Source organism: Anas platyrhynchos, chromosome 2 (assembly GCF_047663525.1).
Source record: "Anas platyrhynchos isolate ZD024472 breed Pekin duck chromosome 2, IASCAAS_PekinDuck_T2T, whole genome shotgun sequence".
NCBI classification, from domain to species: domain Eukaryota; kingdom Metazoa; phylum Chordata; class Aves; order Anseriformes; family Anatidae; genus Anas; species Anas platyrhynchos.
The window spans coordinates 7813630-7841458 of record NC_092588.1 but is presented as its reverse complement, the minus strand read 5'-3'; the positions used below and the strand labels follow the sequence as shown (position 1 = coordinate 7841458).

General features: G+C 44.8%; 1 protein-coding gene across 4 annotated transcripts in view; it reads right to left on the bottom strand.

Moving 5' to 3' along the window:
* ST3GAL1 (ST3 beta-galactoside alpha-2,3-sialyltransferase 1) overlaps positions 1-27829 on the bottom strand; it is a 75427-nt gene that overhangs the window by 11926 nt on the left and 35672 nt on the right. For 3 of the 4 annotated variants that reach the window (XM_005010560.6, XM_072034289.1, XM_038174266.2), the window contains exons 2-4: positions 12628-13414; positions 3986-4182; positions 723-902 (exon numbers count right to left, since the gene is read on the bottom strand). In XM_005010560.6, the coding sequence (XP_005010617.1) occupies positions 723-902; positions 3986-4182; positions 12628-12939 (689 nt within the window). In that variant the 5' untranslated portion in view covers positions 12940-13414. Of the gene's footprint in view, positions 1-722; positions 903-3985; positions 4183-12627; positions 13415-14403; positions 14721-27829 lie in introns of those variants that run through there. The other variant, XM_021277389.4, reaches the window with a different exon arrangement.

Here is a 27829-nt window from a genome sequence, read left to right as displayed (position 1 = left end):
AAATAAATGCTTCAAGTCTTGAGCGTTCAGGGCCTTCCTGGGAAGACAGGGGAGAAGTAGGTGTCTTTCGACTGGAAACGATGCACCGAGCTCCTGTTCGATCTGCCCATGGGAGGAATCTCTGTATGGATGTCTTAGTGCCATGCTTCTGCTCATGAGCAGACTTAGCATCCCTCTCTGTCTCTTTGTCCCCTTCTGCAAGCAGGATAATGTGTATTGAAGGACTGTTTGGCTACCAAAGTGTCACAGGTGGGATAACCTGGCTGTCTATGAATATGCTGAATGAATAACACATCATATGCCTGATTCTGCAGGTGGCTTTCTGCAGGCTACCACTGGGTATGGGCATGCTGGCTGCACACACTTTGCTCCCAAGGGACCAGAGAGGGGGATGGATGAGCAGAAACCCAAAATGAAGCACAGAACCCCAAAGCCCAGGACGCTGATGCTCAAACTGGCTGAAGCAAAAGCTGTCCCATTTATTTCTCTGAGATTGCTGTGTGGGGCCAAGGATCTTCATCTCAAAGACTGCACTATAACATTACACTTTTCCTAGAAATTAAGTGTTCAGGACTAACTCCTGCTAACTTAGAGGAGTTGTAAAGCTCCTCTAGACTTCATCAGTGGGGATTTCCCCAGTTTGGGCTTTTCTTTCCAACAGCAATAAGAGGTGAGCGGCTCCCACCCTTTCAGCCCACACACTTGGGGCTGCTCTTACTCACAAGTTGATAGTGCCTGTGGTGAGAGCTGTGACAATCCAGCGCAGGTCCAGGGTTTTGAAGGGGATCAGGATCATGCTCACGTTTTCTGCCAGCTCTTTGTAGCTCTCAGGGTAAACAAAGTGGTGAGTGGTCTTGCTCCCAACATCTGACTCGTAGCCAACAGTAGGGGCACGGTTCATTCTACAGCCAAAAAATAAGAAACAAGAAAGTGAGAAAGTGGGATAGGAATTAAGTAGGTACAAATATGTGATTTTTCCCCACATCCTTGCTTGAGGTGGCAGGAATATTCTCCCATGGCTAAGGATAGTGCTGTATGCAGGCTCTTCAGCGTGTCGGGGTCCTCAAGCAGGCTGAAATGACCATCATCCATAGTGGATAAATTAAAAGTAAAGAAAAAAAAAACAAAACTAGGCTTTGGTGTGTAATTTTGTCTGTCTGAAAAACAAGAGTCTCCCTGAGCACGTCCCTGAGTTCTCTTTACAGTCAGCAGAAAGCTAGTTAATAGAGCAGTGAGCCCATCACATCACAGCTTCTCTCCCTAATGCTGTGGCCTCCAGTAGGTGAGAAAAATATTGCTCTGAAGTCAATCAACTTGACTCCTTGCAGTTTCATTCCCCCTATCTGTACAGGTGTTCTTGAATGTCTAGGGTGCAGGTAACAAACCATGACATTTTATTTCCTCAAACCTTACTTTGTAGCACCTCCCCCAGCTTTGACACATCCATTTTTGCAATAAGGAGCATTCAAAAATCTGCCTCAAAGCCTGATGATATCTGCTTTAGACCCAGTATGGAGACCTGCCCAGGGCTCACCAGGGCTCAGTCAAAGCAAGCTGAGCAAACAGGGCTACTTTATGTTGGATCTATAAGGGGACCGGGAACAGAGGGGGGGTTCTGAACTCAAGACTGCAGAACACCTCTGTGCTTGCGTTTGCTCCTGAAAGTAACTCTGGGGGACATGACCACTTCCCATCCTGATGCATCAGCTCACTACTGGCAGAGATTGACATGGTTCTGTGGTGCAGCATAATGCAGATTAGAGAACCCCAATGTATGACTGACCTTGCATGTCTCCATGGTGCAACACCAGGAGAAACACTCAAGTTGGCTCTGAGAAAAATAGGGTATTTCTGAAGCTCACGGGAGTTTCCTGGAGTTTCCTTCAGAGACATTAGCTCAGCTCCTGGCAGAAGCACAAGGAGGGCAAGGAAGAGATGTAGCTGATGAGATGATGTTCAGCATCATCCACTGCTGGACAACATACTGCTGTGGTCACTGCTAACAGGGAGGTGAAGTCACTTCAGCAAGTTAATGCCAGGCTGTGTTACTGCAGTGCTCCCCCAGGTGAATTAGTTAAGTTTCTTCTAATTCCCTCAAAAGGGATCTATTAGCATAGGTAGAACATCCTGCAGGCCTATGTGGACTTGTTATTGAGTTGGTCTCTTCCCTGCCAGCTTCAGGGATCCTCACTGTACGGTGTAGAGATACTCTACAAAGCTTGGAAATTCCTACCTTTTTATCTGGAGATTGCTCAGCCTGAAATACAAGATCCAGAGCATTCTTTCTGTCAGGACAAAGCCAAGGGTGGCATCTTGGTTATGGTTCACAGCCTGCCCTGGGGTCTGTGTCCCTTCCCCACCATCTGCAGCAAGGGCTGGCCATGCAGCATGACAGAAGGCATGGTCACACACTGTCTCAGCGGGAAGGACTGGGATTTCCCTTTGTCATGAAAACAGACAGTTAAACAAATAAAAGTGGCCTGGAACATGGTGTTTGGAAGGAAAGGTATCACCTCACACTCGCTGGCTCTTTCCCATGCTTGGCTCTATTGCCAGAGCACCTGCAAGTGAATTATTGGGTCACCAGAGATTTTGTTTGTTGGATTAGCACAAGGACAAGTTACCTTCTCTGCACAAATTCCCATGATAAATCCTAAAACCTCGTGACATCTATTCATATCTGGCTTGAGACTGCTAAACTAGAAATCAGAGACTGGCAGGTTAAGTTCCAAATCACAGAGAGTTTCTCCCTTGCCAGGGATGCACAGATATGGGGAGGGTAAAACCTCAGAGCAAAAACACACGTACGAGTTTGAATAGTAACTTAGTTACTATTCAAAAAAATCCCCCTTGTCAGGCTTCCTGATCCCCCTTCCTGAATCTGGAAATGTAGGCCAGGCAAGATGAGAAAGTCCATGCAGGAACAGGGCAATCTCCATAGTAAGGGATGAAGAGTTAAGTATAGATGCATCTCTGCTGCCCCACACTTGAAACCTGCAGGGTTAATGACTCTTTGCTTCCCTTCATGTATCTGAAGATTTGGTTGGCTGACTGCTTCTGGGGAGGTACTTATTGCTGAGAGCAGGGCATTCAACTGAAGCAAGCAACTCCTGAAATGATTCATCATTTAGGTACCCAAGCCACATCAAAACCCAAGAAGCCTAAGGTGGTCTAACAATTCAAATAATGCTAATCTTCTGTTGATTCACTTTCAGTTTCAGCACGCAACTAAAGATTATGTTGTTTCTAAGAGCGTAATCTCACATAGTGTATTTTCAGTAGTGGTCCTTGCATTCCAGACCCTCTGACCTGCCTGCATTGCTCCCCAAAATGTGCTGCACTGGCAACTGTGCTGTAAAGATGGGGAATGTGTTGGACCACTGTCTTTAAGAGTTTCTCTGACAACTTTGCAAGGTCAACTTAGTTGACCAAGATACCTTGGTTGCCCTCTGGGCAGTTATCTCTGCCTACCTAGTGTCGTGTTTTATTTCAGTGGGAAAAAATAGCCAAGTACTGGCTAACAAGTAGCTCTAGCCATCCAGTTGTCTCCTCCCTGCTTGTCAAGTGACTTTGGTCTTCCCACCTTACCATTGCTTAAGAGTGAAATAGTGCAAGAAGGTCAAATCTGGCGCAGTCAGCTATGTGTGCAGAAGATCACTTATGAGCACTAGCTGTTTATATAATGTTTATCCAAAATTATAGCTTTTTCAGGTATTTTTTTTAATCACAAGCAATTCTGAATAGTTAAGAGTAAGCTACAGTATCAACACCCACTTAAACCCAAGAGAGGTCATATATTTCTTCCAGGCTAAAACATGAGGCCATATCTCCAACGCATTCAGGGGCATAAAATATAGCTTAGATTGGACCTAAGAAGCATATTTCACTAGATAGCCCCTGAAACCTTGCTTGCCAATTTATCCCAGAAAACACCAGTGAAACTCAAACAACAGAGACACCTGGAGCTGAGGTGGTGCCCACTTACCTGAGCACAAAGTCATGGGAGTCAATCTCTTGGCCATACTGAGACTGCCGAAGGTTCCCAGAGTTGCCCACGACGGCACACCGTCTGCATGTTAACGTACCTCGCTCCTGCAGTGGGTCCCCATCCGCAGGAATGATCCCAAACAGTTCCTTGAGGGTGTCATTAATATTCTTTGGAGATTTCTCTCCTTGCAGTTTCTGTTGGGGAGAAAAATCACTCCAGGTTACCAATATAGCTAGCTTTTCTGTGAGCAAGACAGCTTCAGATGTCTTCCCAAAGACCACTCTTGCTCATCTTACTGCAGACAACGTCTCCTGCGGTGCATGCTACAAGGCTTTTGGCTGGGAGCAGAAGTATGAATTAAAAATATGGAAAATCCTGTCCCGTTAACTTTTTTAACCTGTTTTCCCTTTTCTACTCTTTTTCCTCACATTGCCTCACCTCCTTGGTCTCTACCTAGCCACAGTGGACCAGATCACACATTCTCCAGGCTGATCCTAACAGAATAAATGTCCTTCAGGTGTCTACAAGCTTTGTTCCACCTTGGACCACGTATCTTCTGTTAAGACATGTAAAAGATTTCTTTTAACCTTCCTATGAAGGACAAAACAGTCTAAGGGAACCTGATGGAGCACAGAAATAGGGCTGAGCCAGCTGGGGTAGCCATGGACACCCTTCCCACAAATTTTGGCTTTTGACAGAAGTGGGAGTGCGAGATCTCACTACTGCTGTTCAGGACTATGGAGGAACCAGCCACTAGTGCAATAGGAAACTGTGTTAAAGTAAAGTTAGCTTTGACAACTGGAGATGTAAAACCAGCTAAAAAAATCCACCAGGATGAAGAAAACCACCCCGGACCTTGGTCATTGTGCCTGTTGCCATGGAGGGAAACTCTTTTGTAGCAGCTCTGTGGTGCATGGTGTAAACAATGGCTGGATGGTGAAGGTGCAGGCAAGGTGCAGGGCAGGTGATGGTGAGACACTCCCTTTCTGGAAATCTGCTCTCTGAGGGCAACTAAAAATGTTGGGGGTGCTAGCAGACTCATTTGAAGCCTTGCCCACACTTGTCATGGTGCTGCTTGCTTGCAAAGAGGAGGAAAAGTTCCCAAAAGGAGAATGGCTCCAAAGAGAGCATCTGTTGAAAGGCTCTGCACTTGCTCTGAAAGCTCAGGTCAAGGAGTGACAAGGATGGAGGGAGGAAAAACGCCTTTTCCCATGACTGCCAGCAACAGCCTGGAGTAATTTGGGTTTAGTTTCCAATATATTTCTCTCACCTGCACCAGGAATTGTTTAATTTGCCATCCTCTCTGTCTTACACACAAATATATATAGACCTGTAAATTTATTTTGGTGAGCTAAATTCTGTTATCTTTGCAGACCTACGTCAAGAAACCTTATTTGCACTGAACAGAACAACAGGTCCATGGAGCTCAGCACTGCAGGACAACACTGGGCTCAAGAGCTAAGAACAAAGAAGCCAAAGAAATGTTACCTGCAAGAACTTAACCTTCCTGCTAACCCTTCCTAACCTATATACTCATGTACAGACTGCACAAGGTGGTCTTCTGTTAAAAGTAGTCAGCACAAAACTCTTGCTGGGCTGAAGTTATTAAGCAGCTGTTATTATCTTGTCCTGTTTTTCCTCTGCTGTAGCTGAAGCTGAGCACTGGCAGAGGCAAGATAAAGGGCTTGGGTTACCACAGCTCTGAGTCCATTGGGCAGCGCTGGGAACTGACACCAGTCATGGCATTGCCAAAATAGTCATTGCCTTCTTCCATATATATTAATAACAAGCACAGCTCACCCCCTTACTTCATGTCATTCCTTCAACTTACTCTGAGGGCAGCCCAGAAGAAAAGCCAAGTCAAGCAATCAATGGTTATACATAAATCAAAAAGGTAACGAGGATGCCCAGACAAGTACTGTCATTATTACCACATATGTCAGTATTCAGTGGATGGCTCAATTGTTTAATTGCAAAGGGTTATTTTCTCCTAAATTTGCATGTGTGATGGTGCTACAAACACATGTTCATATATCTACACTTGTGTGTTCTGTATAAATCCAGTCTAACTTATTTTCAAAACTACTCTGAATATAAGAAAACCACTTTATGGTATCCTAATCCTTCAAAATAAACAGATATTTTTCATAGATACCACAGAGAGCAGCATGTGTATAATGCAGAAAACTCCAGCTTTGTCAGAAGGAGCTTGTTTTGAGTTATTTGTGTATACAAATGTGCACGCACCACGTACATACACTCTCTGTAAAAGTTGATCTGAATAACTGTCATTAAGAAATGAAAGAGAAAACCATCAAACATGCTTCTAAACACTTTTAAGAACACAGTTATTCTGGAAAAAAAATGTATTCTTGAACTGGTTTTACCTGACAAAATTCAGATGTGGAAGGTCATTTTCAGAAAATCCTAAGAATCTGAGCTCTCTTTTTAAGTTAAATTGCCTTTTCAGCCAGAATGATAGCATCAGTAAAGGAAAGGAACTGGAGTATTTACTTTTGTTTGATATATGAAAATGATACGGAGCATTATCATGGATAGGCACCCCCATTTGCACAGAACTGGAATTTGAGTTTTCCTTCTGTTATGCTGCTATCAGTTTAGAGTAACTGTATTGCAACCAAATTAAAATACGGCCACCAACACCAGCCCCTCAATTGTACAGAATTTTTCCAGCAGAGATTAGTACTGACATCAGGGATTCCATCAAAGACCTTAAATAGGATGAGGATTTTGTGCTGAACATCCATACAGTAAGACACCAGTCCCTCACTTATTAAAAGTGCTGTTTTCATTTCCGCAGTGATTATCTGATTGGACTATATTTTTCAAGCCTAATCTTCAATCAGAACTGATAAATCTTTGACTTTTCTGCAGTATGGAGCAGAACAGGCAGTAAAGATATTTAACTCCAAGACAGATCTCTTTATAAACTTCAGATGTAATGTGCAGCCAGTTCCTTATTGCACAATGTTTACTTGACTTCTTGAAGAAGTCCATTTTAATAGCATTATAATTACAAGCCAATTATAGTTCACTTTCCCACGCCAAATTTTTGTCCATTTTTTTTTTCTTTGAGGATTTTTTTTTAACAAGCTCCTTCCAGTCCGGCATTTCCCATAAATGAACAGCAGTGCAGAGTAAAAGTCTGTCTGCGTCATGCAAGAAAAAGCCACACCAAGCCATGGCGGTGCAGAAGGCAGCACAGTGTCTGTTTGGTGCCACCTGGCTCTGCAGATGTGTGCCAGGGATAGGCATACGGATACAGCTACTGGAGTAGGGCTTATGTACACCTAAAATACCTGACCCCTGTGTCCTGGGTGAAATAATTGTATTTCTCAGAAATCTTTGCAATCAACAGCCATGTGCAGTAGTGCAGTTTAAGCTCTTGCCCAAGTCTGAAAGGCATCTTAACCTGCCTTGAGTCCACATAAAATACCACTTAACACTTCAGCTCTATATTTGTCTGGCACTCGAGAGCCAGCTTTTTACCCTACATTGTTAAAAATAAAATACTGAGTCCAGATTGAGAAGTTTCCTAATTATTTTAACAGGGAAGACACACTCTTAGCTTTAAAAGTCCCCACTTCACATCCAGAGGTTTTCCAGCCTGTTTTACATTTTCTTACTAGAAAAAAAAAAAGAAAAAAAAAAAGCTCAAAGTTTACATAGTTCCTTCTTTAATCCATGAACAGCTTTCTGAGGAAAAGCTTGTTGCTCTTTCTCACACCACACTGTGCACATCTCCTTTAAGGATGACCACAGACCTTGGGATTTGTTGTTTTTATAAACTTCTCAGAAGGTTTCCCAAGGCTCTCTGGTACCATCACACCACCAGTGATTGCCAAGAAGCAGTACCCAAAGCTCAGCTAAGGGGATGCAAGGGAAGGATGTGAATTCAGCCAAGGCTGCTCAGAGCTAATTGCTTGGAGCAGTGAGGAGGAAGATAAAGTCAAGAGAGCTTGGAAAGAAAGCTCTCCTGGTGCCTGTACATCCTGCATCCAAGGACAAGTTTGGCTCTGTATTAGATACACCTACAAGATTCCAATGTATCAGCATGAAGAAAATATCCTGCTTAACCCATAATCATCAGTGCGGTTTGGATGCAGAGGGAAACATGTCAAGCATGGACTGAGACACAACCTGTGTGCTGGACAGGCGTAGGTGTGGGTCTGGCAGCAGCCAGCACTGCTGGGGCTGCCCTTCTGCAAGCATGTGGCCGGGCAGCCTGGGGAAGCTGGTGTAGCAATAGAGTTTTGTCATGGCTTCTCTGTTTTTTAACTGTTTTTAAAAGATAAAGAGAGAATAAAACCCCATGAGAACCTCTTTTGCACAGCTACTAATTGCCTTGCTGCAGCGGTTTGGAGGCATTAACACTCAGGAAGCGCTTCTCAGCTATAAAACATTGCACAAAGATTAATCCTAGCACGAGCTTGGTGGGGCAAACACAGGTAATCTCCATTTTGCAGACCAAAGGAGAGGTTAAAAGGAGACCATCAATTTTACAAACACCTCCTTGGTCTGGAAAATATGACATTATTATTGTTACACTTAATGTCCTGCAATTAGTATACATCAAAGAGATTTAGCGGAAAAATATAAGGGCTTTTAAGTGTTTGGGTTGGCTTTGTGCAATGATTTGTGTCTGTCAGAAAACACGCATTCTCAAGTACGAATTATGTGCACGTATTATGTAAATAACACACACTTGCTTGAAACCAAGCAGGATGGCACTCGGTGGGACTGGGTATGTAGCAGACACTGGGACTGAATTTGGCACTGCCTTCTGCAGGAAACACGCTGCCTTCAGGGTGCTGAGCCCTTGGTTTTGCATTTAAAGTATCACAGATAGCGTCCCAGTTTTAAAGAAGATTGCCTGTGATCAAAGTACTCTGGGAAATTTTCTACAAAGAGCATTCAAAATGCACGAGTCAGGTGCCAAGTAGCTCTGATACTGTTTTAAAAATAAGTGCAGCTTCAGCTTCCATGACTTCCCCAGTGCACGTGTTGGGGATGCCCTTTTATTTGCCATCTGGTGAGAAAAACTTTAAGCCATATATTATGGTGTGTTTTTTTTTTGTTTTTTTTTTCTCCTACAACCATAAGGCCTAAAAGCTAACATTTTCTTTTAGATATGCTAATCACATGGCCCCAAGAGCTTTCTTTAAAAAATAAAAATAAAAATAAACTCCTTCAAATATTATAACTCAAGATAAAAATTGTTGTAACATGGTAGTTTATGAACAATGTGCTACAGATAAGATTGCCAGGGAACCCTGAGCCTGATTTTATTTTATTTACCACAGCTTTAATCCATCAAGTTCCACAGAGTTGTTTGGGATTGAGAACAGCAGGTTCCCATCTCGTATTTTTTGTACTTTCTGACCACCAAAAACAATGCAGAAAACCACTCAGAATAAAACAAGAAAACTATAAATAAATGCTATGCCACATTACAGCATATAATTTTTGTCCTGTCCCCTTATATACAGGTTACTGAATTCAGTGGAAGCGTCCACAGCATTTGTTTCATAGAATAACAATGGAAAACTTGAAGGGGAGCCAGCTCAGGGAGGTGGGAGAGAAAATAGAAAGAAATGCAGCACGTGACATGAGGTGCCGGCTTCCAAAACACTGAGACTCTCACAGCCCCTGAGGTGCATGGTGAGTGAAGGCAGATGGACAGACAGACCGAGAAACACAGGCAGAGGAGAGAAAGAGAGGAGAGAAAGAGGAAGGGCAGAAGGACGGATGGAAGGAAAGACAAAAGGAAGGAAGGAAGAAATGAGATGATTTCTAACAAGCTGGTTACAATCTGCCATTTTAATTGCAGATCACTTCCAATTTCACTTTAAGACACAAAAATCACAGAGCATCTGCAGGGGTGTACCTAGGAGGAGAATTTGGGCCCCCGTTTATAAGCCAACTGAATTACTTCTCAAGGTAGAGTTTATCAGCTGTGTATACTTGAGTAAACTAAAAGCAGTTACAGCCCTGCCAAGAGTCCCCTTGTTTCCGTGATCACAGGCACAACCATGTAGATTTTTTTGACCTTCAAAGCACCAGAAGATTTCCCCCAAAAAGGCCATATCCCACCCAGCTGGCCATATATGCTCCAAATGCAACGTGAAGCAGCCTGGCGGGCATGTGAAGAGTTGCAAGGAAGTGAAACCACCCAGTCCTTTGGTCTCAAAAATCACTTCGTATCAAATACCTGTCGTTAGGCTCTGAAATCACCCATGGTTTTTCTATAAGAGCAGGGATCCTGACACTAAGGAACCATTTGGCTGAATAATTCCTATTCACAAATACAGCAAGAGGGTTGATGAGAAGGGAGAGCAGACTGAGCTTGGTAGACCAAGCTCTCCAGCAAGGGCCCTGCGTGTGTTTGGTCCATATTACGTGGGTCTTGCCACGACACCAACATCACAGCCTTGTAACACATAGCTCCAGTCACCTTCATCTCAGTTACAGCATAATAAATCCATCATGCTGTCTGGAGTCAGTCCTACAAGCCAAAATGAAGCTTAAACAACAATTAGCATTTTCAGATCTTCTCATGCCTCATTTTTAAGTCCAAATGTAGTAAAAAGTCACAAATTACTGAGTTAGGAAAGCAGGCAGCAGTAAAACATGGCCACGAGCAGTGTTTTAAGATTGACAGAAATCTCTGAACCACTTTGAAGAGGAGACTAAAAAAGAATGTCAAAAAAGGATGTACCTGGGAGTTAACAGCTGTACAGATGACTCTAACTCTCTCAGAAAGGGTCACCCAAAGTGGTTACAATGAGGAGCTGAGGCCATGTCATGCCTTAGTTTACCCACCACGACCAGCTAGAGGAGACAGGGCTCTTTTGCAATCTAATCTAGATAAGGGCAAGTATTTTCATTAAGTGGCTAATTTCCCTTAAGCAATGCAGTTTTAGGGGGGCACCAAAATATTTCATCTGTTCTGGTTGAAAATAAGTTCTGGCTGAAAAAAGTAATAAAAGGGTGGAAAAGTGGAGAAATCTTCTGAGATTTACTTTTCCCATCTAAGAAAAAGCTGCTTTGATTTTGTGTTCCGAAGTAGTGTATTCCCTTTGAACTTGACCTGAATTTAAAAAATGAAAGAAAACACTAAAAATAGGGTTAGGCAGCCCTGAAATTAATGGACAGCCTTTATATAGGGAAACAAACAAACAAACAAGCAAACCACTTTTGGCTGTCCTAAAGGTCTCTAATTTTTCATGTAGCTGAAAAAGAAACAACCCTCCTCTCCAAAAATCTTTTTCAGGTTGAGTTGATGTTAGATATTTGTGCTTTTTTTTCTTTTCAGTTTCACGACAAAAAGGAGAACCAGAAATTTAGACTTCTGTACTGAAAGTCCCGTTTTTATTCCTTTTCTAAAACTTTTTTTTTTTTTTTTTTTTTTTTGAGAGGGTGCATTCCAACCTCAAACCTGTTTAAAATCAAACTGGGGTCTTAGTGCAGAACTTGAGTTTGCCACCTTTCCTTTTCATGAGAAATTTGGGGACCTAAGGAAAGGCTGGTGAAAGGATACAACAGCTGGAACAGGGGAGGCTAATAGCAAAAAGGTGGATATTGTCCTAAAATTAGGATATTATTTGATTAGACACTGGAGTTCACTAGCATCTTTTTTTGTCATGAGGAAATGCAACAGCTGATGGAGTGTGAAGTGATAAAAATCAGATCCAGCCCTGTTCCTGCAGCACCTGATGCCTCCTCTGAGACCTGAGCTCCCCCCGTGTGAGCAAGAGTTCCTGCTGGAGGGGTGTCCCCACGTCCCCAAACTCCACATTAAGGGTTGTGGCACAGGAGCCCAAGTTGCGTGTTCAATGCAAGACACGTGAAACTGATTTTAGTGACAAGGGGGAAAGCACCTCATAACGAAACCATGATTTTAGTGGGAGGCTGCCACCAGAACCTATGCTTCAGCAGCTGGGCAGCTGGGGCCAGCAAATTCATTCAGTGCAACAACTAGTTTCAAGAAAACCTAAAAAGGGCTTTAATTAGGCAAAATATCAGGATGCTCCTTCTTCCCTTCTGTGCCTTTTCTGAGCTGCTGCCTCCCTGTGACCCACTGCCACCTATGTGCTTTGCAGACCTGCTTTACGTCACTGCCCACAGCGCATTCTGTGCTCATACACAGGGAATGAATCACTTTCTGATTAATCCTGGTAATTATTTACATGTCTCACAGTTGGGAGAGCCCCAGGTGAATTACACACTTCCCAATAAGCTTTCTTTGCTGCCTCAACAGATGGCAGAAGCCCTTTTCAACCACCTGAAGCACAATAATCCACGTTATGAATCCTAATCCTAGAAGGGAGGAGAAAGCAATGTGGAGATGTGTAAATCCCTAGTTCTGATGGGGATTTTTCCAACCTGGAGCTAACGAAGGTGTGCGATGAGTGCCTGCAAGCTAAACAACAGCAAGAACACCCACTCTGTCCCACCTCTGACTGCCTCGTCAGCTGGAACTGCACACGTTTTTGGCAGGAACAGCCTCTTGCTATCTTTGCTATCTGCTCAGCATCTCTGGAAGCCCAGCACCATACCCTCTGTGCTGACACCAGGCTGCATCCAGGCCCACACACGCATGCACACCTTCCACTTACCAGCCACCACCTGTAGCTGTCTTCTGGGATCAAGGCATTTTGTGAGGTCAGGAAAGGTTGCATAGTTGAATTAAACCTCTGGTCGAACCAGAGGGAATGTCCCGGCTCCGAAATGCAGGTGTTACAGCTACACGGCCTCCTAGGGTACTTGATGAGTTTCCGGACGTGCTCAGAAAACTGTGTGATGATATGTTTAGGATCCCAGGTGTTCGTGGTCACCTGGTGCTTGTAGTTCAGCAGAAATGACGTTACCGTGATGAGCACGAAGGCCAACGTGAACACCTTCAGGTTCCTCCTCCTTACGGTGCCCATCCCTGTGCACTGGCAGAGCACGAGGTGGGCCAAAGCTAAGGCAACAGGGACAGGGCGCTGGTGACACGGCCAGTTACCGCCCGGGGCTCAGGATGGACCTACTAGTACCTCTGTCCATGGGGGGGAGGAGGCTTGGTTTTCCCCAAATAGGCTGAAAAAAGGCAAAGTTGGGTATTTCCCTTCCCCTATTCACAGTGCTGGCAAGTCTCTCCCACTGAGGCTTCAGCGAAGACAGATCCTTGTCCTTCCACGTTCCAGAAGATTTAGAGGGGAGCAATGTCAGCATGAAAATTTAGCTTTTCTGTGTGGGAGCGAGCCATAAATTAAAAGAACCAAATCACAGAAAACAGAGGATGGCTCTTCTTTTTTCTTTCATTGAAGTTAGTTCACCAAGGATCAGACCAGTCGGGGATGTCCGTTCCAGCAGAGAGACGTGCTTTGATGTCCATTTAAGCCACAGAGAGCTGTTTGCAGCCTGCAGACACACACACGCACACGTAAAAAGAAAGAAAAATAAATGTCAGAAAGGCATCGCTCCCAACCTAGTTTCTGTGCTTTCCGCTGCCCGTCCCAAAACTTCTGAGCCCTGGACGCAGGGCCAGCAGTGACTTCTGCTGCCCTGTTTGCATACTGACAAGTTGCAGGCTGAAATTTCCGAAAGGGCAGAGCATCGACCTGTGGACATTGAGTCCCTTTGTATCGAGTTAGCCGCAGCTCCCTGGCCTTATTTGAATTACAGCTCGCAGTCACTTGAATGGCAATGAATCACCTTATTCCCTTAAACTGACCTTGATAGCCACTAGGTATGCAAAGTATTCGTACGGCAAAGCAGCTGAACAAAAAGTGTGGGCAGAGGAGGGAGGAGCGGGACCAAGAGGAAGAGGAATCGGTTCCTTTTTCTTCCTCCCCCAGCCAGCTTCATTTTTAACAGATTGGGGCTGGACTCGTGATTTGGAGAGAGCCAAGCAAGAACAGCTCATACATCCTGGGACAGACGGGACAAGTTAAAGGATAAATGGCCTTTGTTTTGCATGGGTTATTGCTATTTTCCCTCGCTGCCAAAGCAGGTTAGGTACAGCCAGGTTTTGATCTCAGAGGTTCCCCCGAGATCTCAGTCAGGGAGAGGGGGGATGCGGAGGGGCCCAGAGCGGAGATTTAAACAAGCAACGAGTCTCTAAAAGCCAAAAGCCGGATCCCTTCCTCCCACAATGCCATTGTTTCATGGGAAGAAAATGTCTTGTGGTTTTTTTAAGACTTTGGATGTTTGCAAAAAGCCCCCAAAGTGCCATGGCTTAAATAACATTCTTTTGATGAGAAAATAAAAATGAAGAAGAAAACATCGGAGAAGCATCTGTGTCAGAATAAGTGCAGCTTGGGAAAAAGCAGAAGCCCTGCAAACAAAGTCTCGCTCGCGCAGCTTCAGGCTTCCGGCAAGCAAAGGGAGAGCAAAACTGCGACTGTTACCTGTCAAAACTTCCCATTTTTCACTCCCTGCAGGATCACTCCTGTTTTAGCCCCAGAGACAAGGCTCGCCCAGATCAAGGAGAGGTGGCCACAGGGCTGGGCTGGGCTTTGCTGCTGCCTCTTCTCTTGGAGAGCTGCGAGGAGCTGCCCAAGGCCATGGTACTTGTCCAAACGGTTGGAGATGGTTGCTTGGAGATATGGGACTGGTTTTGAGCGGCGCTGGTTAAATATTTACTGAGTCCCGTAAAGCCAAACCTGAAAGCAGGAGCCTCAGATTGTGGTGGCAAGCCTCTGCTCCGAGTTTCTCCTGTGCAGCCCGTGATGGGCAGGCTGTGCCGTCCCGTCAGCTGCTGCTTGCCAAATGCCTTGGGATTTATTTGAAGCCTGGCCCTTACGAATGCATCTACAGGAGCTCGAGGGCTGACAAGTGGGTCAGGGCAGATAACAAAAGGCTTTATTAACCCGGGCTGCTCGGGCAGTGAATTACGCTGTGGCACAGAGCAATCCTGCATGCCTGGCTCCGATAAGTATGTTTTCAAGGGACTCGTGGTGAGTTTTGGGGTAAACAGAGATCTCTCTGCGTGCAATTTGAGAATCACAACCCAGAAGGCATGGGGGATGCTGTCACCGTGCCTTGGAGAGCAAGAATGGGATTTTAACAGCCCCATCCACACCAACTGGCCTCTGTGCCAGTGAGCAGTCCCAAAGTTATTCACTTTACTGGTATGGATGTAGTTGCTAGTCTAAACAAAAACACGGCCTCTAAACCCCCCAGAGCTGGGCCAAGTCCCAGAAGCAGATTGATTCTCCATTTATGGGCCAGATAATTCAAAAGTCGTGATGCTGGCGGGGCGACCCCCTACTGCTGTTACTGCCGAGCCAAGTCACTGTTTGTAAACACAGTTCCTATTTGTCTATTATTTTTAAGTGGAGGAGAGAGGGGGATTATCCAGCCTTTCTTGGAAAAGCCTACAAAATGGGGTATTGTTCATAAAAGACCACACTTACAGCCTCCAAAGTAAACACCCATTTCAACAGATTCTATTTATTTATTTATTTATGTTAACTGAGCTTAGGTTAAACTTATATTTAAAATATAGGGGGGGGGAAGGAAAAAAAAAAGAAAAAGAAAAAAAAAAAGCAGTGTTTAGACAGTGGACTGCAGTGTCTCCAAACTCCTAATCATACCACCTTTTATAGCACAAGGGGAAGGTGAGAAACCAGAAGAGCTCCCATGGCCCTTTTCCACACTGCATACTCTATTTTAATTCTCACTCTTTCCGGTTTCCTGTATTCTCATGTTTCCTATGGGTACTCACAATAGAAAAAAATATATATAAATATATTCCGGCAGAAGGGCTCTGGGGACTATAAATATGATTTAGGGACTGAGGAAAAGGCATGCTGAAATGAATGGAAAATGCTTTCAGCGACTTCACTGTGACTTGGACCAGGCCCATTTTTTCCTTTCTTAAAACACGGGTTAGGTCCAAGATCAGGATTTTCTTTCTTCCTTCCTTGAGCTGAGGCCTCTTCTGCTGAGTCTGAGACCAAGCACCGTCCTATGGCCCCCTCTGCTTGTGGGTATTCTTAAATCCTTAATAAAGGGGTTTTGCAGGCTCCACACTGCTGTGCTAGAAGAACAAAGGGCAGGACGATGCCGAAGCAGCAGCCCCATGTTTGCTGCCAGTGTGAGACATCGCACGGGGCTGGTGACTGCCAGGCTCAGCTTTTGGGAACTTGTTTCACTTCATGATCCTATTTGCACTAGTTAATTGAAATCATTGCGAGGAAGCAGCGCGCAAGCAGCCACAGTCTTTATCAACATAACTCACCATGACCTTGGCATAGACACATCTATAAACAGGACGTTTTGGCAGCAGACCCAGAAACAATTTCTGGGAACCAAAGGTGCGGAGGTTTAAATTACATGCCCAGCCCTCAGTCCAGCTGCAGTCCCCCAAGAGCTAAATGGGGCTGAACAGCAGCGTGCATGTGGCCGGCCTGTCTGTGGGCAGCAGGATAAGCTACCTTAAGCAACAGGGTGCTTAAGGTCTTATCTGCAGTCTGGATTTCTCCTGCTACCTTCCCACCTGCTCCCACTTCCTACATTTACCCTTGCCCTCGTGCATGACACCCTCAGACATGCCAGGATAACTTAATTCTGCTGCAAACTTCCAATACTAAAATCCCAAACTGCATTTCCCAGGCAAGAACACAGCAGGGAAGGTTCCTCCACAGTGGGACCAAAGTGCAGGAGTGATGCCAGTGTGATTACAGAGTCGTAAAGGAGAGCAGAGCTTAGTCTTTTGTCTAGGCTTTATGAACTGAAATAAAATATACTGAGATCAATCCATCGCAATTGATTGCGTTCATTGTTTTCTCATATTTTAGAGAGGAACAGAAATAATATATTTTTTTTCCTCTCAGGGTAGATCTTCTTTGCATTGCAAACTCAAAACCTGAAGAATGTCCCTGGTTGCTTGCCAGCTTGGCATTAACAGACAAGGATAAAACCACATCAGTTCAATGGGATAATACAAAGAAATTCATAACACCTTCAGGAGATTTTTTTTGACAACTCCACCTACAAACGGCAGCGTATTCTCACTGTACTTGTTCAGTTATGTGAAAAAGCTCATCTGTGCACCCAAAGGGGAGCACAAAGAGACAATAGCAGGTGGGGATGCCCCAACAATAAATACCCTGTCCTGCAGCTCCCAGGCCCATCCCAGGAGCCATGAGCCCATTAGTGCCCCATTTCCTCAAACCCAGAGGAGGAGAGGGGCACAAGGGTAGGTGAGAACATGAAGTGATGACTCAGAATAGGGGAAACCCTGTCTGGGCCCCAGGGCTGCCCCAGGAGAGCCTCAGCCCCAGCTTCCAACTGTGAAACCCACCCAGACGGTTCAACACCAGAGCATTTTGGGGGGCTTGCTGCCTGGTGGCATGGGACACAGTATGGGGTGCACAGGGAGATCATTTGGGGATGGTACAAGATCATGTGTCTCTCCATGACTTACATTGCCAGCCATGGTGTATATGTATATATGTATGCCTGCCCTGTGAGCATCATCTGGGAATAAGTGCCCACCCTGGCTACTGGCAGGACCCAGGCATGGAGCTGCCCCAGCCTCACCGCCCTTCATTTGCTGGATCCGGTCTGACTTCCCCCCAGCAGTGCCGAGTGAGAGCAGCGGTGTGAATTACTGTGTATCAAATCACATTGGCCACAGGCCACAGGTAATTTCACTGGAAATACAGATCTTGAAGAAAATACCATTCAGGAATGAGTGACAGAAAATAATCTGAGCTACGCAAGTGATTATTTTGCTGAGGTCAAACTTACGTAGTCCATGTTGATTACAATAAAATCATTTCTAGGTGACTTTTATTTGTTTCTAAATATGCAAGTTATTTGACGATGTTATTTTGAAACTATTGCAGAAATGAAACAAACCTTTAGAAGTATGTCTTTGTAAGTGTGGCAGAAGAGACTATTTCATTATTAACAGTACACTTTATTTCCTGATGATGGGTCTTAAATGGAAAAGCATAACAAAAATAATCATTACAAAAAATGAGAAAAAAACACTGTCCTTCTCATCTCCCCAAGTCATAAATGTCCCTCTGTGGTTTAATTTGACCCTTTTTGATACCTGTTTGCTAGCAGAGAAGTCCTAACTACCAGCAGCACTTTGATGAGATCTTTGCTAGCCTGCATCAGACACTGACAGTTCAGGCTCCAGCCTTCTGGTCCCTAACCAACATTAATACCCAGGTGTAAAACAAACTTCCCTACTTTGACGCCACCAACGTTTTCCAGACGTAACATGTTGGTCAGAAGAGCGCAAAGGCAACAGGAAACAACATTCTTGTGCAGAGGCATTTCCAGCCTCACTGCTCGAACAGTTCAAAGGTCTGAAGCGCTTTACACTCAGAAACCACATCCTCACTCTCCCTGGCGTGCGTCACCCCGCAGGAGTCTGGCGAAGGACATGGGGACTTGCCGCAGCTAGCCATCAGGAGCCATCATCCAGCCCTTTGTGCATTATAGGGTTGGAAAATGTAGACGTCAAGGAGTTGGGACTGGCTGTAATTTTAATTTGTGTTAGAAAGGTCGCAGTAGCAGAACTGCAAATGCCCGTTTTCAGAAGCACAGCTACAATCATCCCACTGCAAAAACCCCAAAAACAAATTAGTTTCCCAGCTAAGCCACTGACAGCTGTATTGTTGTAAAGCCTTTTGGCAACACAAGCTATATTTCCTCAAGCATCCTTCCTGCTGTTTTGGGACTTATTCCCACACACGCTCCCCGTGAGTAACTGCTTGGGCAACCGTTGGTCTCTAAGCGCTGGCCCAGGATGAACCATGAGAGGGTGCAAGGTTAAGTGTTGCCTTGCTGCACACACAGAGGTCCAGAACAGTTTGGAAGACATCACCTTGTGGCAGCAGAAAGCCGGTCCCTGGAAAAATACACACAATTTTCCGCCTCAGTTCTGCGCTAAATCCTGGAAAGGAACAATGGATGGGACTGTTTTATTCCAAACCGCAGGCTTGTTTGCCCTGCCCTGGCTCATCGCTGGCTACCTCCCACTGCCAGGAGCTGGCTGACATTTAGAAAGAAACACTTCATTGGTCTGACACCTTGCCAAAGACCTTTGAGCATAAGGCTTTTGCTACGTGAGATGTATTGTGCAATTACGAGACAGCCTGGCAACACTTCACAGTTAAACACAGGGCAGAAACTGGAGCCTCCCTTACACAGACAATGCTGGGAGCCCATGAAATACCTCTGGTCCACCTCCCTTATCTCCAGGCGATGGAACTCAAGAGGAGTCAAGATCCAGAGGAGGTCTGCAGACACAAGGGGATGCTGCACGTGCCACAGCACGGTATGTGCCCCTGCCTCCATGGTTTAGCCTTTTCAGGATGTGACTTCACAAATGCTGCTGGCCCCACAGAACTGGCAGGAGAAGGTGAGCTCCATCCCTCCCAGGCACCAAAAACCAAAGGATGCAGTTTTGGAAAACCACCAGGTGACCCATGAGGGTGTTGAAGGACTGGAAAATATTGCCCAGAGAAGCTGTGGATGCCCCATCCCTGGAGGTATTCAAAGTATGGTCAGATGGGGCTTGAATAAACCTGGTATGGTGGGAGGTGTCCCTGCCCATGGTACGGGGGTTAGGCTCGATGATATTGAAGGGTCCCTTTGAGTACAGACCACTCTACGATTTTAGGAATCTAAGAATTCACTCTTTTCCATCTGTAACTTAATTAACATCAAATTGAGTTCTGTTCCTCGGAGCTAACTGGTAGCTCTCACCCGTCCCTCTTTACCTCCTCACGGGGGTGACAGAGGTTCTCCTGTCCTGTGTGCCCACAGACATGGAAAAGCAGCTCCAAATCCCACCTGCCTTTTAATCAGTGAGAAAACAATATGCAACTTATGCCCCGTCTCTGACCCCACTGCGAGGCACAAAGCTCTTTGACCACCTCTGTCAAAAAGGGTCATAATATCGAAGTAGCCCATTGGTATACTGCTCGGATTGGTAAAATGCTCACCCCAGGCAACTCCAGTTAATCATATCAACACTGCCTATATAAAAACAACAAACAACAACAACAACTACAACAAAAAGTAAAAAATAAAAATAAAAAATTCAGGAACATTTAAGCCATGAAAAGTTGCTCTGAACAAATCCGAAGGCAGCAACTCCTCCATGTTTCTTGAATTTGGAGCCAGCCCTTGGGTGTTGTTTCATCCATCGCAGTGAATAGGAGGAGAACTGGAGGTGGTTTATAGAGCGTAACTGCATGGCATTTTAGGTGCTAAAGATCTGAAAAAAATATCATGACTCGTGTCTTACCAGTGAGCAGGTCTGCTGGCAGGCTCGAGCTGGCCAGGTAGGCAGGAGATCTCCCTGGTACTCCAACACAGCCTTCCCTGCCCACACACCTAGCAGGTCTGTGAGGTCAGAGTAAGCAAACAGCTTTTTGTGCAAGATGTGTCGAGGATTAACAGCAACTTGGGTGGGGAAGCTGCATTCTGTTACCTTAAAATAAATCTTTATCTTGGCAGCCCTTATCAGGCGTGTTGCTGAGCCATCTGGAAGTGGAATCTCTACCGTGATGCTGAAGGAAAGGGCTGGAGGCTCTGGCCTGGGAAGGGTCACGAGGCTGCCAGCACCCTTGGGTGCTGAGAGCTGCCAGCCCTGCCTCCTCCCATTGGGAATTAAGTTGTTTTGTCCTCTGGTGTTGTGGGAGCATTTGCAACAGCAAGAGCTTCCCCCTCCCTCCCACACCAAGTGTTATTTCCTGCAAGGGGTGTTTTCTTTAGAAAAAAATGTGGTGTTAATATGCAGGATTATTGTGCTGTCCTCCATGGGCTACAATTCCTACTCATCTCTTGAATCAAGCAGGAATTTTTGCTTTGAATGGGACTAGAAATGCCATGAAAGATGTTCTGCTCTGCACAAAATCTCCAACCTCGCCTATCTACCATGTCTTTTGCAGGGGTCATCTCAGGAGCTGGGCACGGAGAAAGTCTCCAAAGGCCTCGCTGCAGGGCAATTTTGTTATGGTTAGAACTGGTGCAGCCAGAATTGGGTGTGAAGCAAAGTTTGCTCAGATCAATGGAGCTTGCATCAGACTCTAAACAAAAACTAGTTCAGGAAAAAGTAACACCCTGGGCCTGAGTGTTTGCTCTCCTGGCTGATCCTAGTCCAAAGATGCTGATGCTGCAAATTCATTCCAGAACCCTGTCAACCTGTCACCTTTCTGATAAACACTGTGTGCCCTTCTGTCACGTTCTCCAAGCATCTGACCTTCAGCCTTGGGAGAGGAGTGAAAGCGGGTCTGGGGTGAAGGGCAAGGCTGAGTGCAGCCTGGCTTTCCCCTGGCGGCACCAGTTGTGTAAGGCTGACATTCACCTAGGTCCCAGTTATCGTTGGGAAACACAGAGGTGATTGCAGCTGTGGAGACAAACCTGTGATCAATTTATTTCTGGAGGCAGCTACAGCGTGAGTAAATCACCGTTTGTATAATAGCCCTTTGTTAGTAGTGCCAGGCTTGGTATCATGCCAGGCTCAGTAAAACATCCCACTGCTAATGTACCAAAACTCACCCACATAAGCCTCTTCTTAACTTTTTCAGGCAGTGACAGTGCCAAGGGAGCGCTCAGCCATGTCTGCAACCCATGAACCAGCCACCCCTCACAAACCAGACCCTGGGTGTCTTCATCATGGGATAAACTGGGAGAGGCCAGTGAGACGGGCGATTAACTCTAGCTTATGGGCAGCTCCACCGCTGATCTGTTTATGGTCCATTCCCTTGGCTCAACCCTAGGTTCAAGCATTTGAAACTAGGCGCAGAAGAGCAAGAGCCATCCAGCCAAGCTATGAATAGTGGAGATTAAGACCAAGAGAGAGGCTGGAGGCTGCCAGGTCTCACCAGGACTGTGCTGGAAACCAGCAGTGGAAAAACATGCTGCAGGTAGCAACGTCCTTCACAGCCCCTCTGCCTTGCTAAAAAGTGATTTTTGGATGAGGAGCCCTGCTTTTCACACACACTGTGACTCAAAAAAACCCAGCATCTCTGCTTCTCTTGTAGTACCTCGTTTTCTTATATATTTTCCAAACCCCCTTCCCCACAGACACATTTCATGTTTTAAATGGCAAATAGATCACTACAAACTTAAAGATATCCCTTTCCTTCCTCATCCTGCAGTTGGCAATGCTGGACAGACTAGTAGGATGAACCTTCTGGACTGTGAGTGCTGTTTTGTGGTGGGCCAATACTCACCGATGGGCTGGGACTTTTGTATTGTCCTTGTATAAGATGGTACATCAACAGCCCAAAGCTGGGGCAACAAATACAATAACTCCCCCGTGAAAATCCTAAACTAAAAGTCATACATGGTATCTATCTCTGTGAATTGTTCTACTTCCAATAGTCCTTGAAAACATCCAAATGGAAGACCAGGCACATTAAAAATTGCTGTTTGATTCCTTTGACATTCTTTGATGACAAAGAGTCCATGGTGACAGAGTTCAAACCCTTCCCATGCCATTAGGTGGTATTTACTCCGGGATCAAGCTCTGCTAGCCTTTGCTTGGGAAATCAGGAGCTATTGAAGGGATTTCCAGGGCATCCACATATGTTTCTACTGAGCATAGATCTTTAATAGTTCATGATAGGACAATCCTAGAGCTGCATCTGGCAGAGTTTTTCAAGAACAATTTGGGGGAAATTTCTTTCCCTTTTTCTTTCTTTCTTCCTTCTTTACGTTCCTTCTTTCCTTTTTTCTTTCTTAGGGGGTGTCAGTTTGCTAAAACCATATCTTTTTGGGGATACAATAATTTTCCATCTTGATTTTCTGTTTCAGTAAACTTTTTTTAAAAAGAGGAATCTTTAGCATTTGAAATAAAAAGTTCTAGTTTTTATCTTGCAAAAAAAAACCAAAAACTTATTTTAGAAAATCTGTAGTTTATAACAATAAAGGGAAAGCAAAGCATTTAGAAGAACAAAATGGAAGAAGAAAAAAAAAAAAGCTCTAATTTCACTCCTAGGAGGAGGGTGAAGAAATTTTCACCTCTTCTTTTTAGTTTTAATTCCTTTTGAGATGACTATATGTATATATTTTAAAACCTTGCTAGTTTCGCAGAGACAGTAAGAACACTTTCAGGTAATCCAAATACAGAAAGACAAATTAATGGTGGCAACAGGAGTAGCAGAAATAGATGCAAGTTAAAAATATTGTAGAAGTGAATTCCTGTACATGCATTAGTTTCAGTTTTATAGGATTATAGAAGAGGATATAGGATTATTTCAGATTATAGGACACTTTAAACTAAAGGTAGAATTCAATCACATTGACAGCAGGTGTTTTGCTAGCTTGTCTATGAGTATCCAGCCGCAAAATAGTCACCGGTCTATTTCTTGATTAAAACCAAAGGAAATGTGACTATAAATACAGCTGTTCATGTGGAAGAGGCTGCAAGGAATATGTGAGGCACCTTGATTTCTGATGGTAAGAATGTGATTAACACACTGCAGAGACCCTGAGGACATTATAATTCTAAAACCAGAGATAGATAATAATGATAAAAGGGTAGATAATAATAATAAAAGTATTTTCAATAATCCCCCAAACCTAGGACACGTTTCCAGGCCCACTGGAGCATCTCTAAGTCTCTTCCCTGGCATTCCTGCCTGGGAGCACTACCAAGCAGTCATTGGCACTGCAGGGTTGTTAACTCCTGTTCACAACCAACAGCCTTTTACAATCAATGATACCAACAGATATGTCTCTGCATTAAACATTTATTCATTAGACACGTTGAATTCATTCTACAGAAGGTTTAACAACACCACAGGGGGCTTCTTCATAAACGTGGGATTGAAGCTTAGCTTTTCCTGTGCTATGAAGGCACAGGTGTCGACCTGCCCACAATAAAATTCAGAGGGTTTTTAGCACCTGTGTGCAGTCTGGACCTGGCAGTCCATGGAAGTTACGGTATGTACAAAATAATACTTCCAGGTTTCCATTTACTGCACAGGCTTCCGAGAGATTGGCAGTCACAGGAAGGTTCTAAGGAGTCAATAAGTAAGGCATTAAAAAACATATCATAGATATATTACCTGGACAGCCTGCTCTGAGGAACCTGCTTTGGCAGGGGGGTTGGACCCGATGATCTTTCGAGGTCCCTTCCAACCCCTACAGTTCTGTGATTCTGTGATATAAGTAATTGTAGTAATTAATATCCTGTGCTGCAAGCCAGAATCACAAAGCCATTATGCAGCTACTTTAATTGATTGGTCATTTATACACCCTTAATAGGAGCACTTGACCTATTCGTGCACTGTGTGCTCTTTCTCCCAGCCCACACATCATCCAGCCCCTCTGCACATGGGGATCTTCCCAGGCCAGCTGTGAAGTTAGTTTTCCAGTTAGGAAAAAAATGAAGGGTTCAGGCTGCCTTTTGTCCCTAATACCTGATAGACAGAAGTAGTTGCCCAGAGCAGGCAATTTGAATCCAGCCCTATGATGGTCCATCAGTGGAAGCTTTGCTCTGGATTGTGTGGCAGCTTGGATATAGAAAACTGCAGGACCTCGGTGAAGAAGAAATTGTGTCTTTTTGTCCGGACTTTTCAAGTGTTTGTAGAGAAACAAAGATTAGCATACATCAGAGTGGCACAGAAAAGGCTTCCCATAATCCTGAATATGAAAATATGTCAAGAGCTGCATACAAAATGGATTTGCATACATCAGAGCTGCACATGCAGCAGCTTGACCGGGCATCCTGAAGTGCATTAAAAATGTTAATACTGAAGTATGTGGATGCTGATAATTGAATGCTGGAGAAACACACACAGGCATGCACAAAACTGCAGCATCTTTTCCATTTGTCTTACTTGGGTGGTTAAAACATAAAAAAAGAGAGTGCTAGGGCAGCCAGAAGTCCCAGGATATTTAAGGCTTTCCTGGTTGAAAGAGAAATTCAACGTATCACTTCTCAATACAGAAATAATTAAGAGAGGAAGATTTAATTTATTTAATACTAAAAATTTTTGAACTCTAAACTGGTATCATACTATAGCCCATTGAGTTTGTAAAAGCTGAAATTTTAGCACAAGAAAACAGTCACCAGTATCATCTTGCAATATACAGCATCAATGCTTTGCTCTTGCCCTGTGCAGTGCTGCCAATCTCACCCTGCCTAGAAATAAAGCTGTAGTAGGCCAGATGCTGGAAACACAGGCTTGGATTCACTCTTTTATCAAAGACAAGGAGTGGAAGAGGGAACAGCTCTGTCCTTCAGATGCTGATTATTGAACGACAACGGGGGTTTCCCTGCTGCTGACTGGTCCCCAGAAGCAATTTCCAAAATCTGCCTGTTTGGTACAACCTGGTGTCTTAGAAAACCAAGATCTTTTTCTCCTGTATCAACCACAGATAAATGCTGGTCCTGTCTTGCAATACGGAAGCTATTTAGCAATTCACACAAATATTACTACTACACATAAAAGCTTGCAACAGAAAGAAAGGCTAACTCATCTCCCTGAAGAAGTATGGATGTTTCAGGCCAGGAAAGGCTATTGCAATGAACGTGAGATCCCAGGGCTCCTGTTCTCACCCCCATGAAAAGTTCCCCGGTAGCTTTGAAGATGGGGCTTAGAAAAATGTCACCTCTTGATCTAGCATTAGAGCTCTGGGCAAGTTTTAATGGGCACAGTGTTAAAACCCAACTGTCCCAACAACTGCAGGCAGCAGCAGCCTGGGGCTTTGGGTTTGCTTTTAAATGAGCTGTCAATTTGTGTCAAAAAGTTTGCTTTGCAAGTGGGAGCTCCAGGATTTTTATTCGTGTGGCCTCAATTAAGCAAAGGAAAAAGAAAAGTCATTTCACTTTTAATTAAAATGTCTCAAGGATTTGTCAGGAATTGTATACCACTAACACTTGAAAATACACTGTTCTGCTTGGCTTGGTTTTAAACAGGGTAGGATGAGTTTTTAATCTCTTCTTTTTTTAACATCTGTCTTGCTCAAAAAAAAAAAAAAGTGAATGCAGAAAAATAATGACTGTACCCAGAAGAAAGCAAATAGAGCTGAAGTTCCTACAGGAGAAATTATCAATGGCTTTTTGTAATTGGTAATTGTTGTTGCTGGGCTGTTCCCATCCAGCCAGTGAGTATCAGGGGGTCCTGTGCTCTGGGGGATTGTCCCCAGATGTTTGTTTAAAGCTGTGCTTTCAGGGACCAGCATCAGAGATATTTCTGAACTTGGAGCTGATGGAATCATTCTCATTCTCCTTCCTCCTGTGCTTCGTACTCCTCAGTTTCATCGACCCTGCTCTGATTTACATGCACAGCGGATTTGGCGCATCACTGATCTGTATGAGAAATGGTGAGGGAAGTGTGGGAGCCAGGCGGCACCGGGACTCACAATGACAGCACATGGGATACGAAGGCAAAATCATCTTGCCTGAGTTTTACAAATACGTACAGCCATTTCTGCTCGCTGAGCTACCACCCAGAAAAGCAGCTGAGGAGGATGCTTTAGCCCTCGTAGCCATGCAGAGAGGTGCAACTCGTGGCTGGCACTGCTGGATGACTGCCACAAAGATGTTTGGCTTTTTTTCTGGACATTTGGTCACGGAAAATGTAGGAGGCTCAGCTGGGCGAGGTTCTCAGAGGCTTCCTCCTCTGAAAGGCGTCACCAGCCAGTGACATATAGCCAGTTTATGAGATGTTTGTCTAAACTTGTTCTGAAAACACCCAGGAGAGGACATTCTCTTGCCTCGCCAATTTTTTTTATCAGTACAGAACCATTCCTAGCTTAGACAATAGAGAAAAAAAAAAAAAAGCCCACATATCTTCCCCAAACTCCCATTTTAGTAACAATCAGAATGGAGTTGAAGCAAGCCTCTCCGTTGGATGAAACACTATGCTGCAAACTTTTGGCCCTGAATCATTAGGAAACCCAAGCAGGAAGCCCAAACATTTTGGTAACATTGCTGTGCATTGCCCTGGAGCGTGTGCAAGCACCCACCCATTGCTGAAGCTGCACCCCAGGGGGACGAGGAGCAGGAATATCTCCTTCCTTACAGCTACAGACACCTGGGGAAACAACTTCAGCCTGGGACCCCTTGCCTCATTGATAGGACACGACATTGTGCTGGGAATTGTAGGAGAAGCTGGGGGGCTTATAGGAATTTATAAGAAAAGTCCTGAGGTGGGCAGACAAATGGTGAAGACCACACAGTCTGCTCACAGCCACATGTACGTAGGCCACAGTGAAATCAGGGGCTGTGCTGTACCTGGGGGAGGCTATTTTGCTTTCACGCAGATACCAAAGTGGTTGAAAACAGTTAAACTGTGTTTCCATACATTCCCCTTAGCCCCACCTTCTTTCTGCCCTGAGGTTGTGGAGGAAAGAGGAGAAGGCACAAGGAAAGAGGATTTGTCTGGATTAGCTGGGAGCAGGAAGGGTCTGAGAGAGGGCTTATAGCCCTGCTGCGGGCTTACAGCTGGAGTTAACCCTTCCGTGGGACATGCGAGGAGCGTGCGAGGTATGCACAGACCTACCCACAGCCCACAGTTCTTCTGCTCTGAACCAAACAAAGCTCCGACCATGATAAAAACAGCAAAGACTGAAAGAAAGGAGGAGGAAATCACCCCTCTTTCTCTCCCCAGCTGCCGTTGCAGGTGCCCCCTCTGCAGAGCAGGGCTGGGGCTGTGAAACATCCCTGGGATGAAACGCAGCTCCTGGCTCCCCCTGCTCGGCACAGGCAGAATCAAAACCTTCAGAAGCAGCTTTAAAAGAGAACAAGGAGTTAAATCCCACCTTCGGCATTGTCACAGCAGACAGAAGTTCATCCCCTCTGTTTTCTGCAGCCCCACCAGCCAATTTGCTGCTCGGTCCCAT